The sequence below is a fragment of the Perissodus microlepis genome, chromosome 15, assembly GCF_051167445.1.
Source record: "Perissodus microlepis isolate ML-2025 ecotype Zambia chromosome 15, ASM5116744v1, whole genome shotgun sequence".
Taxonomy (NCBI): Eukaryota; Metazoa; Chordata; class Actinopteri; order Cichliformes; family Cichlidae; genus Perissodus; species Perissodus microlepis.
The window spans coordinates 13,881,254-13,899,904 of NC_140475.1; the positions used below are offsets into that span (position 1 = coordinate 13,881,254).

The 18,651-nt window shown below is 40.7% G+C and overlaps 1 protein-coding gene across 1 annotated transcript in view; it reads right to left on the reverse strand.

Annotated features, from left to right (window-relative positions):
• lpgat1 (lysophosphatidylglycerol acyltransferase 1) overlaps positions 1 to 18,651 on the reverse strand; it is a 59,446-nt gene that overhangs the window by 13,391 nt on the left and 27,404 nt on the right. The window contains exons 5-6 of the mRNA XM_084952324.1: positions 13,885 to 14,164; positions 6,188 to 6,314 (exon numbers count right to left, since the gene is read on the reverse strand). Of these exons, the coding sequence (XP_084808450.1) occupies positions 6,188 to 6,314; positions 13,885 to 14,164 (407 nt within the window). The remainder of the gene's footprint in view (positions 1 to 6,187; positions 6,315 to 13,884; positions 14,165 to 18,651) is intronic.

An 18,651-nucleotide genomic window follows, 5' to 3' on the forward strand; every position in this document is an offset into this window, starting at 1 on the left:
ACACCCACCACTGCCCTCGTTCGGCCTCTGTACACCCACCTAGCTCTCCCATCTGCCATTCACAGAGAGCTTATGATGCCGCAATCTGGGAGGCTGAGATTATACGGAGAGAGGGCAGGAGACACAGCGAGGGAGGGTGGAGTTGAGGGATGAGGACTGGAATAGGGAAGCAGAGGTGTTCAACATGGATCCATCTACATCATTACCCAAAATTCAGCTGCCCGTTGTGTAGCTGAAGCTCAGAGGGTAGCCAGCACCTTTGGAGCCCCCTTAAAACGATAACACGGGAGGAAGACGGCAGCTTATAATGAAGCTCAGTTAACACAGAAACAGTCAGGCTGAAGCGGTTAACTGCAGGATCCCCGACGCATCAACACGACCTGCCTTCTGTAACAGCTGGACCTGAATGCACCCAAACTACAGCAAACATCTAGCTGACATACATATCTCACGCTTAGAAAGCTGGAAATAACTAGAGGAAAACTAAAAATACCCAGCATCTCAAAAAGAGAGAAACAACAAACCATTTTTATGCTGCTGTGGTATTGAGTTAATGGGTTTTTTGCTTGTGGGACGGGGGTGTATGCAAAAAACATAACACGACCCGCTAAATGGGTGAAATCACTCTTTTACTAAGCTGAGTGGACAGTCAGAAATCTCTCTCTCAAACAGTCTCCCTGCTGAATCATGATAATCCTACGGATGACTTTCAACTTGGTGTCACAGCCGCTTACTCTGTATCTGATGTCTATGGATCATCTTTTGGCATAAAATGAGCAATTCACAAGGCAGCATAATAGCACAGCAACGGTGGGCGATTAATTTTCCCAAAGGGGGCCACATTAGAAACTGTGGAAGGCCGCACCGATACAACGAACTCAAGTCTGTTCAGTATTAATGTTATAAACTACTACTGGTAAGAGTAGACAAACAAAACACACAGCTTCACCACTGACTTCTGCATTACTGTTTGTTTTCTTAATTTAAGTTGACATCTTTCAGGGCTAGCAAACATCTTATGAATGTTGGTTCCAAGGCATTTACAGTGAAGGTGCATTCACTTGCACGCATCTACATACGTACATTTAAAAAAATACCAGTTGCCTTGGAAATAAACATTACTAAAGTTGTATTGCTATTTCATACAAAACTTATCATCACCCCCCAAAAAACAAATTAAAAACAAGAACTTTTGGAGGCTGAAATAAGCAAGTTAATGGGTACTCTAACCTCTGACCTCACAATTAAAGGACAAAATGTGGCCTGTGGGCTATATAATCTGGAAGTCTGATCCATAGGGTTATGAGGGCACTACACGATTAAACATTTATATTTTTCTACATTGTTTTAGCAACTGTTTAACATTTGACCGCCCTTACTCTCATCGCCATCTAAAATGCCACTGTTTGCATACACCATTACTTAAAGGCAGGTGTTAACCTACCTTCACTACACCAACAGTCAAGCATCAAGGACTACTTCTTAAAGGAACCCCATTGTGTTAATTACTAGCTCCATTGAGTAAGCATTAAGTAAACTACATTTCTTCATTTATTTTAGTTCAACTGTACTACCAGCTTTGATTTTGACTATCCTTGTTAAAATATGACTCAAGGTGTTTAGTGTTATGGAGGGAAAATACTCATCAGTCCATGTAATCCCTCTAGAATCCTGCATGAGTATCAAGTGGAGATGGGCTTATTTCCAGCACCATATTTTATTTTTGTACTCCGAATCATGCAAAGCTACCATCAAAGTTTAAAAATAATCCTTTTATATCTTATACTTTGACTTGGCGCAGCTCCTCAGAGGTTTGTGCCCAAGATGACCATTTTAGGGATATCTGCTCTCAGTGGAATATTTCAGAGCCAAGAATTACAAAAAATAAAAACGATATCTTTCACGATATTCCTTATTCTGAATTATTTGTAGCCATGACAGTGATTAAATGCTACTCTCACAATAAATATTCCTCTTAAATGACCCAGCAGAAACACCGCTGTAGGGTGGCACTTGTCCACCCGCGTCTCCTATTCGCATCACCAAAGTGCATCGCATTGCTCACTCCCCTACAGCGCTCCCTTGATCAGCAAGGAGATTAATCCTCTTGTTGACTCTGCACCTGTACCAGCATGGGCCTAAGTTGTCTATGATCAGCACTGTCTGCACGGCATGGAACTGAGTGCGCACGCTTGTAACGGGAACAACTGTAGTCGGGTGGCTTCTTGTTCATCCCCTGGCTGCAGAGATGCTGACAGAACAGGGGAAGCTGATTGTATCGACGGCTGATTAGAGAGTCTCGGAGGTGGGGAAGAGAATCCAGCATCCCCTCTAATTACAGCGCTGATGAATTCTTAGTCGCAGACAAAGTGGGCAGAGGGGCCTCTCTAGAGAGGGGGCAATGGGCCAGGGTTCATAAATCAACCTCTATCACACCGAGGTGTAGACACACACCTGAGCTGTTTGAGGAGGTTGTTCAAGGCAACATTTAGGCTCACTATGACTTCTACCTGATGACTACTGCTTTGATGCCTGGATACATCTTTTCTGATCTACCCTAGGGGATTATATTCATCTTGAACACAGTCTACAGAAAATCTAATCCTGGCCCACCTTCACTTTATCCTCAAGTGGATAGAAAAGCAATAGAGAGGAGAATCTGAAGGGCAAAGAGAGCAGGACAACGTGGAGTGACACCTGCATACGAAGAGGAATATTCTTAAGATGGCAGCCATATACTGTAGCTTATTTCTACATTTTGTTTTTCCAGATTATGTATTTTTTAACACCCGGACATCAGATCCTGATTTTCTCAATATTTCACATATACTAAAGCCTATCATAGACAGGTACTGGCACATATTTACTCCAAATACTGGAAAAAAAAGCAAGTATACAAAGCAAATCTTAGGCAGTCGTTAAAGAGCAAACATATAAAGTCTGATCTGTTTTTTGTTTGTTTTTATGCTGCTACAAAAGGTTCAGCCAGAAGCCAAATCAGACAGGTATGAAGGGTGAAAACTGAAGGCATCTTTTAATTCTTTAATGTCAGAATTTTACAGCAGTGGCTGAACCTGCCTCGCAAGGGAAAACTACTTCCGCTAATCCCAAGAATATTTAAAATTCATGAGACACATCCACAGTAGTATTAAACCCAATGTCCACACTAGAAGGGGTTTTAGGAACCCTAAAACTGAGACTTTTTAAAAATGCTGCTGACCCAGTTTCAGCTATAATTTGAATTATAATTTAGTCTCAAAAGGGCAGAACTGGGGACTTTTGGAAACTATGAAGCACACACCCACATTCATTTCCTGATTAGATCTTATCAGTCACACAAATTAAGCCAAAACATTATTATATCAAGGCTCACATACCATCTGTGAATTCATCCCACTTGTGTGTGCTGCTTTCCCATAATGATCCCATAATGCTGCTCATACTGCACTAATGTGTCACCATATTTGCTTTGCAATGATTCCCAACGTTAACAGGTTTTCTGCCAACATGACTGCCTTTGCATATAGGCTCCACTTAATTGGTGGTCCAAGCAAAGTAATCACTAGTCTTGTACTCATTGCTCTTCTTCCTGTTTTGTCTAAGCAACCAACCTCCTGCTTCCCGTTTACATTGGCAGAGCATGTCCAGTGAATACTAATGCTCAGTGTCCTATGTCTACAGGTGTGTATTAGGATGGCCAGACTATTCCTGACACTTTGCTAAAATATTATCTCACTAATATTACAATATAAACATTTGCTAAAGGCATCACTATTAGCATACTGTGAGGTAAAAACGGAAAGGCAACGTTGGGTTGGTGCAGCTGCAGCTGCTTTGTTGCTGCTGAAGAAAAGAGAGTAAATCCGAGTTTATAGTCACCACATTCGTGGTTGCGTGTGCCACCTGTGATTTCGCCACAGCCCTGTAACCATTTATCCTGTCGCTTGAGGTGCAGCAGACTCACTGCAGTCTTCTCCTGATTGATGAGTGCCACCTCTCAGAAAAAACGCTTACGCATCAGCAGCGGCACAGAAACAGATAAAGTCTAAACAGAAACCAAAGAGACTGCTTTTGTCTCTCTCACATCTTTTTCCAGAACCTCTCACCTTTTCTGCAGTAGTCCCCCCTCCCTGTAATTTGACAATCTCTGAGCTTCTGTACTAAAATGACATTTAAGTGGCAATAAAGACCAACTCGATCACACACTCGTGCCTCCAACTAAGACATGTTTTCCAATTTACAACCAGAAAGACGTAATACTTCATCCAGCTCACAATTCATCACATTTCACAGGTTATTGCACATTAAATGACAAATTTAACCTCGAGCACAATTTGGGTGAAGATCCATCAGGTGGTAATTGTGTGCAAGTTTCATTTGTGCATTGTGGATAGGTCGACTCCTCGATGCGGTTTAAGCTGAGCAATCCTTCATCAGGACGAGCTCAAAATTGAAATGTGAACAACCAGTCGAAAAGACGCACAAGTGGTATGTGTACCAGTAGCTGTGATGTCACTTTTGGTGCATACTGCACTTCTTTAAAGTGAGAACAGTGAGCATAATTCGGTGTAAAAAGACACCAAAGAGTTGATTTCCTATCTTTAGTAGGAAAAGAAATCAGCACAAGCCACCTGCAAGCCAGTTAGTGACAATCCAAACAGAGTTGAACATGCAACCAGCTTAAGTTCATTATTATCTGTATGATGGCTGGACCCTCCCCCAAAAAAATGGGAAAAAAGAGAAAGAAATAAACCTCTCAAAACACTTGCTTGACATGAGTTTATGTGGGAGTCGGGACTAAAATAAGAGCACCAGCTACAACACTCAAAGAATGATGAGAAGTAAAGAACGAAGGGTCAAGAATGTGACAGTAAAGAGCAAAACATGCTCAGCTGCCAATGCTACATCAAAGCTGTACAAGCACCTGCAAAGACCATGCTAGCAGCGAGGCCTCAGGTTCAGAGTGATGATAAAGGGCAGCATCTGACCCAAACCAGACAGGCAGGCTGACTTCCATCAGGCAGCAAATGCAAACATGAACAGGTGTACATTTGCACCTGTACTTGTTTCTACAGTGGAAACACGGACAACAGTTTTCTTTACTAAATTGGGGATTTGCATGATGTGTGAGCATATAAAAAGTTAATGTACACGATTGCAACTGTTAATTCTGAAGGTGCTAATACAGAATAATACAAAAGTAATACAAAGGTGGTGCAACAAACTACTTTCTACAGGGAGTAAATACGTAATACTCTTTACCCAAAGTGAAGAGTAAAGAGTATTACAAAATACACAACTTACAATACACACAAAAAAACAATGTGAAATTCAATGCTCTCAAATTTACAATCACAAGTGGATGGATAACAGCTGAACAGGTACAACTGGATCTGAATGCTAACATTCTTCTGGCTGTTAGTTTTAAGGTTTTATTTTTTAAAGTTCCCTAACCCTTTCACACTTTAAAAATAAAAAAAAACAACACAAAAAAACCCAAGAAAAAATGTGAACAGCAGCCTGATGAGATAAGTCAGCAAATTTAATAGCTTTAGGGAAATAAATAAATAAAAATCCCTGAACATCTTAAGATAGACATTAAATGTCTGATACCAGTGCGTTTATAGCTGAAGTGACTTGATTTCAAGCTTATTTTTATTTTGTTAAAAAAGAAAAAAACAACTTTTGTTTGCTGAAAAGACATAAGGAGGCGGCCTATGTGACCTGAATGACAGAACTGACCTTAAATAATGACCTGAAAGCACAACAAGCACAGTAACACTGTGGCTGATCAACTCTCTCTGCCGACACAGACGTAACTTTGTATTTATTTTAGTGTTAATATGCGTATTAGGATTTTTATAACTGCACTGGCAGAAGGGAGACTGACAAAATAGTGTAACAACTGTGCAGTGTGCATATGACAACAGCACTTCAATTAACAAGTAACTAACATGTTCAAGATTCAGCAACATGGCCTCTCCCTACATTGCTCAGTCTGATTTTGTGATGTAACGTGATTTTCATGCGACAAAGTCTTTGCTGCATGCGTGCTGCAAAGTACATTTGCATTGTGGTTCTGTTTTCCCTCCTGTGAATGTGACAGATTAGTTTACTGTTCCCTGTATCTCATGTGAAAATGCTAAAGGTAAATGGAGAGTATAACAATCCAACATTTCATTCTTACCTGTAATGTACATGTGTGACTGTAGGAGGCCTGTAGCCAAAGATCCAGGTCTGGATGTCCATCGGTCTTGCTTTGGGGTACGCTATGGTCATGTCTATAACCCACTGCAAGCCTTTACGTTTATTAGCTGCCAGGGAAGAAACACAAACGCAGAAAGTGAGAAGAACTGGATAAAATCAGTCATCCAAAAAAGTTCACTGACACTTCAATAGCTGAGATCATCCTGATTTTTCCGCTTTAAGACCGTATCTGTAATCAGAAGGTTTCCCTGGATTTTTTTAATAAAACACCAAAGCATGCAAATTAGGGCTGGTTACCTGCCAAAACGACTGGTGGAGTACCAGCTGAAGTCCCTGTTTGACAGAACTTGGCTGGCAGCTATGTTTGTGAGTCATAGCAAAGGAAACATTTTCACCTCTACAGCTAATCTTTCATAACATGTTTTTCTATCAGCGAACTCTTACTGTTGTTGTTACTTTTAGTTCTAATGGAAAAGGCAAGAGGAAAAAAAATAGACGGGAAAGCGGGGGACGACAGATGGGGGAGGGAATGCCAGACATGCGATTAAATTTGGGAGTCAGCTGCAGGGTGCATGTGGGTGAGTATTTAGTTGCATTAAGCAGGGTCAAGTCTGTGCTCACCTGCTCATAATCACAAAGACAATAAAATAAATTAAGTGATGTGTGTAAGGCCGATTTATCGAACCTACACTCAACTTCTTGCTTCTTGTTATTACAGTTTTGGATATGACTCAAACATTACAGCGATGTGAAGCCTTCCAACCTGTGTTCCTTCTAGGAAAAAAAAAAAAAAAAAAAAAAAAAAGCAGAGAGAGCAAAACACAAGCCAGTCTCAACATGTCCTCAACCTGCTTCTTCCATCACTACACAACGAAGAAATTGAAAACAACAACTGACACTGGGAATCAAATTAAGTTAACGGGACTGCAAAACTTAAGATGAGGGTGTGAAAAAGTGCTTTCCCTTAAGCTAATACTCGGAACAGGCTTGTCAAATGTAAAACAGAGGAGACCAGCAGTCTGAGCTGCAAAGCAAAGCTGACGTGGAGCAGTGCAGCATATTTGACTGCTAAGGTCGCAGTCCTGTCTGCTGTTACTGTGCAGCAAGCACTTCCCCCTCAGAACACACTGGTGTCTTTATGGGAAGTAAATATGCCGTGTCACAAAGTGGAGCTAAATTTTACAGATGACTGACTACAGCAGTTAGAAAAAAAGGGAAATAATGCAAACTAGTTATAACTGATGGGAACAAAATGCAGAGAAAAGCAGGGAAAGGGAGTTAAAAAGTGCAGCAGAGACGTTATCAAGTGGAGTACAGACAGTTACACTTCACGTGTTGCTCTTGTTTAGGTGACCTGTCAGGTCAGTACAAATCAATTATTAGGTTATGTTGACAGGAACGGCTCCTCCTTTGACCCGTTACTCCAGTTATGTTGGCAAATTCTACAAACTAATTGCCAAAAGGCAGGCATTTGAAATTTAAACATCTATGTTTAATTTTCCTTGTGAACTGCAAAAAGTTTAATTATCACACAGCAAAAGTTTGGCTGCCCCCAGAGACAACCAAGCCAGTGTTTCTTCTAGGGTGTACTCCTGTTTGACTGCAGAATACTACCAGAAAGATTGTACCATTTTACAACGATACGCCATCGGCACAAATCAGCGTCACGGAAGAGGCATTACCACCTCGAAACGAGACTGAAGTGGAAAATATATATTTTTTGCAGTGACTATGAGGAAACAAATATTCAGGAAAGAAGAATTTTATGAAGAGAATAGCCCTCCTCAACTGTTAAATATAGGGGTGCATCAGTTTGGGCTTGTGTTGCAGGCAAAGGCTCGGGAAAAAAATGGATTTAATAAAATACCAGCAAAAATCTGACATGATGAAAAAACAAAACAAAAACATCAAGTGTCCATAAAAAAAAGTTTAACTGCTCCTGTTGTTCGGGTGTGAGAAGTATGAATGATCAGCACAAAGTGGTAAAACACTAACAGGATTGAATGGGTTACCCAGATAAAAGGCATCCAGATATGCTTCAGTTTCAGTAACAGTCATTCAAATGATGTGTACCATGTAAACTGTAAAAGGAAATAAAGGTGTTTAAAAAAAAAAAAAAAAAAAAAAAAAAAAAAACTGCAATTTTACAATGGTATTTCTGCTGCCACTGAGGCTTGGCAGAGCGTAAAGACCATTATAAACACTGCAGAGCTGAAGAAGTAACCTGTGTGAAAGTTGATGTTTGAGTTTTTTTTGGTATTTTGAATGTTGAGCTTTTAATTTTCTGCATTCTGGTGAACTTTATTAATAATAATAATTATAATAATAATAACAATAATAATAATAATGAATTTTCTTTTAAAGCGCCTTTCAAAACGCTCAAGGACACTGTACACAGCAGAATAATAAAAGCAACATAAAAGAAAGCCGTTTACACAATCATAAAAGCATAAGACATAAAACAAATGCTCCCCATGGTGGCAAGACGGGGAGAGGGGACAGAGAGAGAAAGAGAAGAAGATCTGAGACACCGAGATGGGATGGTGATCTGACCCAGATCAGAGAGGTATGGAGGGGAGAGATGATGAATAGTCTTAAATGTGAACAACAGTATTTTGAAATTGATGTGATATTTGACCAGGAGCCAATGAAGCTGCTGCAGGACAGGGGTGATGTGATGGATAGAAGGGGTCCTGGTGATAATACGAGCAGCAGAGTTGGAGCTTGTGGATGGATTTTTGAGTGAGACCAAAAAGAAGAGAGTTGCAGTAGCCGATCCGGCAAGTAACAAGGCTGTGAACAAGAATGGCAGTGGTATGTGGGGTGAGAAAAGGACGAAGATGATGCACCACATTATGGTGTAAAGTCACTATTAATGTAAAGTGAGATGTGATGAAGCAAGGCTTGGGTACTGCTTTCAAATATTTATTGAAACAACTGTCTAATTATATACGTGTCATCCCCGTGGAGTCGAGACACATTCTGTTGTGTTTGTTAAGTAACCTTTTTTTAAATGTGAAGGTGTCACCTATTCATGTTGGTAATTAATTTAATTTATCAACCCCTAATCTGCAGACATCAGTGACCTGCAGGGAACCTGTAAACTGTGGAGGATATATATGCGGGCCCGTCAGTGGGGGTTACTGGATTTCTTCTGGGCAGCTGGGACAATATAACTGATTACAAAGGTTGTCTACACTTCTATGAATCTAGATAAGAGACGAGTGCGTAGAAAAGCTTGACCTTTAAGAGTACACACCTCTGTTTCTATAGTTTCAACACCAGACAGAAGACAGAAAGAAGCAGCTGAGGAGCAAGCAGACTGATTCATACCAATATTAGTGACTTGACGGGCATCCTTGGTATTAATGGAAATAGCTAACGCCAGTTATCCCTGTGTGGGTAACTGGATCCCATCTCTATCAGTCTCCCGTGAATGGCTGGTCAAAGAATGGGGCCCTGAGCCACAGTATTGTTGGCACCCTATATGCTGTGGCACACAATAGTGTAACAGCACCGGCCACGGTAATTTAAAATGACAACAGATAGGCCCCATCCCTCGGTAAACAATTTGAGGAAGGAAACACGCTGGCAGATATCCGTCTCTCTTTGAGGCCACTCCTCAGGCCAAATTGCTGCACTTTAAGCCTACAACTGTCTGTCTATCCTACTGACTGAAAAGTGGATTTAACCACTTTTGGTGTTATCAAACATGTTGACTTTTGGGTGATTAGGAGCTCCCTAATGACCCACCCTAAATGACTCACAATGGCAAACTTGGTTTCCTGGCAACTGTAAATATAGTTTTATGATACACACCTTACTGGTCTAAGGGACAGCCCTTTCCACAGAGCTGTGCTAATCTTTGTGTTTGCACTGAGTGGCATTTTTAGCCCGGGTGACATTGCATGGCTGCATCAAATCCCATTTTCTCCAAGTGGCCCGTTTGTTTCCGAGTGAGTCAGCGAGCTCTGGGTACCTCTGCAGAGCATCAGTGAGGGTCAGAGGGAGACAGAACTGTGTCTTTCATCAGACAGCCACACACATATACACACACACAAATGAAGAGCACAGGGTAGTGAGGGACACAACGCTCCTTTGGGTATGTGTGTTTTCTTGCCCTATGTTTTAATGCCATTAGCTAGATTTAAGTGGAAGGACAAGCCCTGCTGCAGCAACCAGCTTCCCCTCCTCCTGAGCTGCTGGAACGGAGGAAAGGACATAACATGAACGAGGATATGAACTGGATGTACAGCAAGGTCAAATTATAATGCACGATTACACATGAATAAGACTGACGTGTCTAAAATGCTTAAAAACGTTCGTAATAATTTGCCTTGATGGAGATTATAAACACAAAAACCTCTGCACACACCTGCGTTTGTTGACGCAGTAAATATTTTGAACTTAATCAGACCGGTGCATTAAAAACAAATGCACATTTAGCACCGTCAGTATGTAAATAAAGCTGCTCTACTCATTTAAATTTTACAGTGGCCAATCAAGAGATACCTCATCTTCAGTCTGAGTGTCTGTCCTGCAGAGGAGTAATCAGACAGCATCTTGCTGTTAGTGCTGAGGCTGTAGGACACAGAGCTGCGCTAGCAAACTTGAGGAAGGCTAAAGTCTGGGCCACATTCTCAATAATGCTGGCTCAAAGTCCCTCCAATTTGCTATTAACACCAAACCCCCGTAAATGGATTCTGAACGAAAGCCAAGAAGAGTCCGCTGGGTCAACACTGAGTGTGCAGCGTACACAGGCATTGGGGGGGACTCGTTGAAGCTTTACATTTATTGCTGTTTTAATGCCTTCTTTTTGCTGAGGACTGCTCCAAGCAGCAGATTTACTGAGTTATCTGGATAAATTTGCTGAGTAAAAAACAAAACATGTATTCCAATATTAGTCCACAGAGCAGATTTAAGTGGGTCCTCCTGAAATAGGGCCCAAATTGAGAAAGGATTGGTAAGACTAGATTTCATGAATTATTAATATAATATAATATAATATAATATAATATACATACATACATACATACATAAATTATTTAATTTATCCTCATATTTCTTGGTCATGTGTTAAGGAAACGTTGGGAGAATATGTATGTAATTATAAGAGTTTATTATGGGTACATGTTAGAGGATTGATCCCTGAGGGCAGTATGAGGTTGCGTCTTGGACTGATTGAGGTGGAATTGGTAGTAAAAACATTACAGGAGAGAGACAAGACCCTCAACAAATCACAAAAGGAAATCTATGGGAGAAGTCAGCAGTAGCAAAGATGACACCTGTCACACCCCTCACCCCAAAGAGCCCATCAACAACCGAACAGGAAATGTGAGCAAATCGTGTAGTTGCATTGATGCAAGTCCACACTAGAGTTTTACAACAATTTCTGCATGTAGTTGCAGGCATGTTTCCCTCCCTGTTATTGTAATGATGATCCACTGTTTCTTGGTTATACTTGCGCAATAGCACAGCATCCACTGGAAGCTGGTGGGAGGAGCCTAATTGATACATTCTGTATCAATTCATTTATGTTTTTTTTTTTTTTTTTAAAGCAAAAATGCTGTATAGAAAAACTGACAGGTCAGACATTGCAGTGCTTTTTCCCAGCAAACCAAAGACGGCTGCTTTCTTTTAGAAGTACTTTGATGGCAGTAAGATGTTACCTGCACATCTGGAAAAACTGGAACCTCCTAGATTTGTACAATGGGTGGACACTGTAGTGGTGGTATCTGTAATGATCAAACTAACATCTTAACTGTAATATGAAAGATATTTCTTCCAGAAAAGTTAGACAAATTCATTTCCTGCACTCCAAAAATGTCACACAGTCACACTGTGATCTGCATATATCCATCCATAGGGACAAAAAGGTAGGTGAGTGACACATTAAAGGAAAACTTAAAGGCCACTAAAAGTAACCGGATTAAACTTATCATGGAAGCCACAGCAGGAAGGAGCCACTAGGGGGGGAACAGGATTCAACAGCATGACGGTTTCACTCCCTTCAACTAAAAATTATTTCTCAACATAAAAGTTAATAACATTACAACAGTAAAGATGACCAGAGGCGGCGTAGTTTATGGTGGAGCTGCAGTGTGTCCATACAGAAACAATGGACCCAGATCATGTTTTTCTACAATATACGATGCTTGTTAAATGTAGTTCAAAAATTTGCAAGTAAAAGACAACAAGAGTTAAATATTAAACCCATCTAACTTCCCTGCTTATCCAATTTCGAAGGTTCAAAAAGCTTAAATATGAAGAAAAGTGATTTTTTTCAGCTGCTCCCATCCACAAAGCAAAAACACAAACTGTATATGCACACAAACTACTTGTTTAGTTTGCTGTGACCCTTAAATCTGCAGCAGCCCACAGCAGCCATCCCATGTTCACATCATGATACCTACAGCCAGCATAGGTTAAAAAATGCATAGCACTTACTCTGCTACATTTATTTTACAGATTTAGTTACCAATTAGAAATACACATTTATAGTATTCACATCAAAGTAATAATAAATTACTGTGGCTGTAATTGTGGTCACCACAGCAGGTGGATCAGCATATTTATCACATTTTTAAAACTTTTTTTTTAAAAAAAAAAAAAACAAAACATCAGACACAAAGCTCCCAGCCATTTGTCTCTCCTGCTGGTATCAATTTAGGAACTTTCACATGTCAGGTGAAAGTTCAACTCTTTATATAGGGTCACTCCATCTAAATTTAACCAAGCCTTCTGCTCAACCGTCTCTGATATGCATAAAAATTTCATGATGCAAAATCTGAACAATGCTGTGAAACTGTAGCTTCATATACGAATCCTTTATTTTATTTTATTTTTTTATTTTTTAACTGTTATTGTGTTTTGTTAAACTGTCTTTTGATCCACTTTCAAATATTGCATCCGATTTTTGAGATAGATGTTCCACAAATTGCCTGATTTGAGATGGAATGACCATATATGCTATAATACTCCAGGTCAGCTTACCCAGCAGTATGTAAAACAATCAACATTAGCTTATTGTGGCCCATAGGAGCCACTGGGAAAACAGAATAAAGTTACGCTTGACAAATAAAATTTGTTACAAATTTTAACAAAGTTAAAAAAAAAAAAAAAAATCAATTTTCACCCTCTAAGCTTGTTAATTGCTGCATTATCATCCTCTTCATTGGCTGTATTTAGGGCTGGTCTCTAGACAGAAAAATTACTCCCCTGCAAATCACGGCTGGGGTTTTCAGGGACACTGATGCAATTTCTGGCACCTCTGTGCGTGTCAGTCCTTTCCTTCACTGGTGGTCTTTACCACCAGTCGTCTACAGTTTAAAGGACAGAGACGTGCAGAGGTAATGATCTAATGTTTCATATTTGAGGCATGATTTATCCCAGCTTTTCTACCAAAAAAAAAAAAAAAAAAAAAAATTATCATAAAGAACTACAGTAAACGGGAGAGTTCACAGAGACCAAGAAAAAAAAAGTGAGAAACAACTTTATCCAGACTGCTTTTTAAACCCCAGAAAACTCCCTGAGATAAAATCCTGCACTTTCAAAGAACACCTTCAGCCTTGGCACCAAGTCTATTTGTGCCAAGTAAACCAGTTTAAACTAACAGTTTCTATATCAGTTTGTCTCACTTTAAACCAAAGGCTTTTCCCATGTGTGTGTTTTAGTTACCTGTCGTGTTCAGCATGCTGGCGTCGCCGCCCACACTGCCGTTCTCCTGCTGGGCTCCCAGAGTTTTCAGTATGACGTGGCTGGCCCCGAGACGAGGCAACGTGACGTGGGTCAGATGGGGGAGCGAGTGCTTCTTGGCGAACAACTGGCTCGTTTCCCGCCTCTTGCGAAGAAAGCCGCCCTCAGGAAACAGCACTATCCACTTCCTGTCACGGCTGTGGTAGTATTTATCTAGGTGCTCTTTCAGGTAAACCAGCTGTTTGTCTCGGTGAGCTTTACCCTGAAGAAACACAGAAAATAAGCATTTATTTTCAAAAGAGGTTTCAAGTCCATTTTTTAACCTAAAAATTCAACTTAAAATGGGCTGACCGCATTTAAAATAAGCACAGTTATCTTCACTAGTTGCCCCAAGGATACAAAAAATTTGGGGCTACACCCTAAGTTCATTAACTTGATAAGATAGAAAGCATTTTCGACAGAGCAGAACCGACTAAGCAAATGAATTCAAACACACACAAATCACAAGTTAGGTGCAGTAACTCCCCGAGCCGCACCACCGAAATGGATGCAAACATGATGGCCTTGACAACATTAAGAGCATTAGCAGGAACAGGATGAGGAGGACCGGGATTGATTTTTATGTTAGGCCTGGTCAAAGTTCATTTTAAATGCATTAGGACAGCAAGCTGCTCTCTGTGAGCACATGTGTTCATTTAAGCAGCTGTGCCTACTACAACTGCTGCATCACAACAGCTACAGCCGAGTATTCGGCCAAGAAGGACATTTCAAGATTTATTCTTAGCGGCAGCTACAAATGCTGATTTGCAGAGGTAGAAAGGCATTAGGAGACTCCACACATCACAAGCTCAAAAATGACCTTGATACCGTTGATGTAGTTTAACAGCAGCTACAAGAGCCACATGAAAATGAAGAGTATAGTTCACGATGTTGCTTTTAGAGTTACGGTGAAGTGGGCAAAGGGAATGATCTGCAAGCATACAGCAGCTTTCTCACAAAGCACTTACTCAGGTTTTTCCAATTTAAAGAGAAACACATGTGCAAGGTGCCAGTCTATTACTGGAACCAATCTTTGGTTAAATCTTGCCCAAGAACACTTTGGGATCAAACCTCTAACCCATTGACAAGTGGACAATGTGCTCAAAATAAAAGTTTTCAAAATATGGACCTGGACCTATATGGCCTAAATATGGACCTATTCTCGACCTGGATGGGTAAATACTGCAGCTAAAAGGTGAAGAACAAGAAATTGTTCATTGTACATTTTGTGACTTGACAGTGTAGGACCAGAAAGGTTCTGGTAGTATCGATGTGTCACATTATTGTTGTGCCATAACACTACAGTTGGCCATGTTCCAATGTCAGGTAAACCATTCCTAGAGTTAAAAAGGGGCTGCTACTGACAGTCAGGGTTTCTGTGGAGAAGCGAGGATTTCCCCAGTAAGGCAGGGTTAGGAGAGTTCATGTCTTGGTGCCATAATTTATGCCATTCTGGCAGCAGTAAATAAATACGTCTGTCAGTTGCTGTGCTATCTGGCATTTTTGCTTCAAGTTAAACTTGAAGATGTTCAGAGAAAGGCTGATGGGCTATTAAAAACACATTAACTTCAAGATACAGAAAATATTTTTTACTTCTATGGATAATTACCCCCTTCGTAACTCTATAGGGGATTTATTTATTTATTTTAATAATGCCAGAATTAGGGATACGACCACTTGGGACAAGTGTCCCAACTTCGATAGCATGAATTGCTGTTTGCTAGTTACTGAACTTGACCACCAAGTTTGTGCTGTTGGCTTCTACTGGAGCTTTTAATTTTAATCTTTTTGATTTCTTTAGCCTTTAGGACAGGACAGACTGTATGCACATGCACAGCAGATCAAATCACACCCAAGCCGCTGCAGCCTTTTGGCATTTTGATTTAATTTACTGACTAATAAAATGGCTCGCTGCGAGATGCGGACTGCAGCCTGCCTAAATGTTTGTGATTCAGTTCTGATGAATAAAGTTCTAGGATCTTGGTCACGTACGCACTGCACCTGTACAGTTTATGGAAGCTGCTTTTTAACCGAGATGATAGCATTTACTGATAAACTAACACTACTTTCCTATTCAAGGTCACTTCTAGCTCCAAGAAACCAACATTGTGGTGGCAAAAATGCTAAAGTTGAGGCTTCAATTTATGGAGCTCAAATCCAATATGTGACCTCATGTTGGCTACATTCATATTTACAACACATTTCTCGTCTCTCTATGCTTCTCTCCCCCTCCCCACTCTTCCTGTTAAAAGGGGGTTCTTTGGTTTCCTAAAATTCATATCGCGATATAATTTGAAGCATGTGCGGTAACGATATATATCATGATATATTCTTTTCTTCTATATAACGTATTTTCCACACTATAAGGCACACTTAAAATCCCTTCATTTTCTCAAAAATCGAGAATTTATTAAATTTAACGGAGTTAGAAGTTAACAGGAAGTTAGCTCGCTAGTTTACACCTAAACATTTCATACCATGCTCTGACTGAGAGATTTTTGAAACTAATTAAAACATACAGCTCTGCTGCCACTTCCAACATAAATGAAGACAGAAAACTAAACAGCAGTGGCGTTTGCAGGGTTACTGAAGTTGGACTACCTGGTATATAATGTTGTGCTACGTGACTGCTAGCGACACAGCTATGTTAGCATAACATTAGCACAGTGAAGCTGGAGGATGAACGCCAACTTTTTTTCCACTCGATAAAAGTTAACGTGAGGGATTCTGGTGGTTAGGGACAAATGCAATCGCATAGCAGGATGCTATACACGGGCCAAACTTCAGTCAGGAGAACAACTGAGATTATTCATCCACAATACGAGGTTAGTTATTAATATACTGCAACAACATGGGACTAGAACAGCTGCGAGAGAATTCAACATTAATGAATCAATGTTACAGAAGTAGAGAAAGCGCAGTTTTTGGCTTTCCCCATATTTCAAAAGTGCTTCATCTCTTTGCTATGACTGTCGCCCGCCATAATTTGCAGATGATAATGGTTTTAACCGCTGCGATGCTTTGGACCAAAACAGGCGCAGCTTGATGACATCATCAACATGCGCTATCGCGATAGAGCGATATAGTCAAAATCTCTATCGTTGGCCAAATTGATATCGTTTCTATCGTATATCGTTTATATCGCCCACCCCTACTTTAAGGAATGGTGGATTGTGTTTTGCATAACAATGTCTGAGACACGTCTGGCAGCCTGGGTGGACAGCAGATGCTCAGGGTGGCCGGGGCAGCTGCTTGCTGCACTGTGTGGATGTGTGAAAGATTCTGAGGAAGGATGTCAAGAATGCACGTGCAGGAATGCCAGAGGGGACTGCAGAGAGAGACGAGGGCGGCAGAAATGACTGAGCCCGCTCAGACTTCCCACTACGGCCTGTCTGGCTGGCTGTTAGCAGGCTCGGGGTGCTTCACCCTCGGCACGGTGCCTGATGTGAAAGTCCGCGGCAACGCATTTCCATGACCTAAAAAAATTAATTCCTTCTTGTCAGGGCGTTTCTGCTCAGCTCAGAAAGTGCAACAACAACATGATACGCGTGAGGAGCGTGGGAGCTTTCTCATTCAACAAAACAAATGTGGATCAACACAGACAGCCCCTCAGCAGCGCTTCTGTTTAATATTAAGTCATGACCTCCGAGATTTTGTCCAGTTGGAAGCTAGTGCCGTTTAGGTTCACCGGCTTTATTTACTCAGTGAAGTTAAACGTGCTGATTTCTAACATCCAAGGCAACAAATGTTTATGTAACCCGATAAATGTTTATTACATCCTGTGTACTCTGGGACACAGGGGTACAATAGTCTGGGTGATTAATATGAATATATGGCTTCAATTTCATGACTGAATGCCTATCATGAAAAATTTGCTTTGTCTTTAGAAAAACCTTTTTAAAAGTTTATTTGTAGTCAAAAATAATGCAACTAAATAATACTATTGCAGATCACTACATTATGTGTCATGACTAATCTACGTTCACTAGATGTACACCTCTTTTTATATTTGTGATTATTTTGTTGTCGTGCCCCTTCTTCTTTGCTGTCGCTTGCCTCTCTGTGTGTACTTGAGCTTTTGCATTTGTGTAGCCCGTCCTCTCTCGTAGTTTTCATCGTTGTGATGTCAAGATGCTCATGTCCCATTTTTTGGTAAAACTTGGAAATTGCCACAATAATATAGATGTGCTGTGCTGTTGTAGTTTATATCTAATAGATGTCCCCTTGGTTTTGTGTAAGTGTATCACTGACACTAATGAGTTTAGCACAAATCAGTCTTGCCTAAAATTAACCTCTCAAACTTGCATGATATTCCAAGAATTCCCTGGCCAGTCAGAGCCCTGTAGGATGTGTGTGTAGTCCTGTCAGAGCTCTGCTTCAGCTGCCCCCACAACAAAAGAGCCCAGTCTGACCCAGAGGGGCTCAGCAGGCCTCCCACACCACTCTCCGCTGACATTTTCCCCTTCTCGGGACACCATGGCTGCAGGAAAGCCTGCTAACATATCTGCTGTCCAGCTGGAACAAGCAGATGGATAGCAGCTTCACTTGTGGACAGCGCAGAAATAACAGGCTTCTAGTAGCTGGGGTTTAATGAGATGGGTTGCGACTTCAAAGCTCTGTGGTTTGAACTCTCAGAACTTCAGGGGAAGAAAACAAGGTGTTGACAAGTGTGGAAAAATAGACTTTTATCCTTTGGCAAAAAAGTGTTTC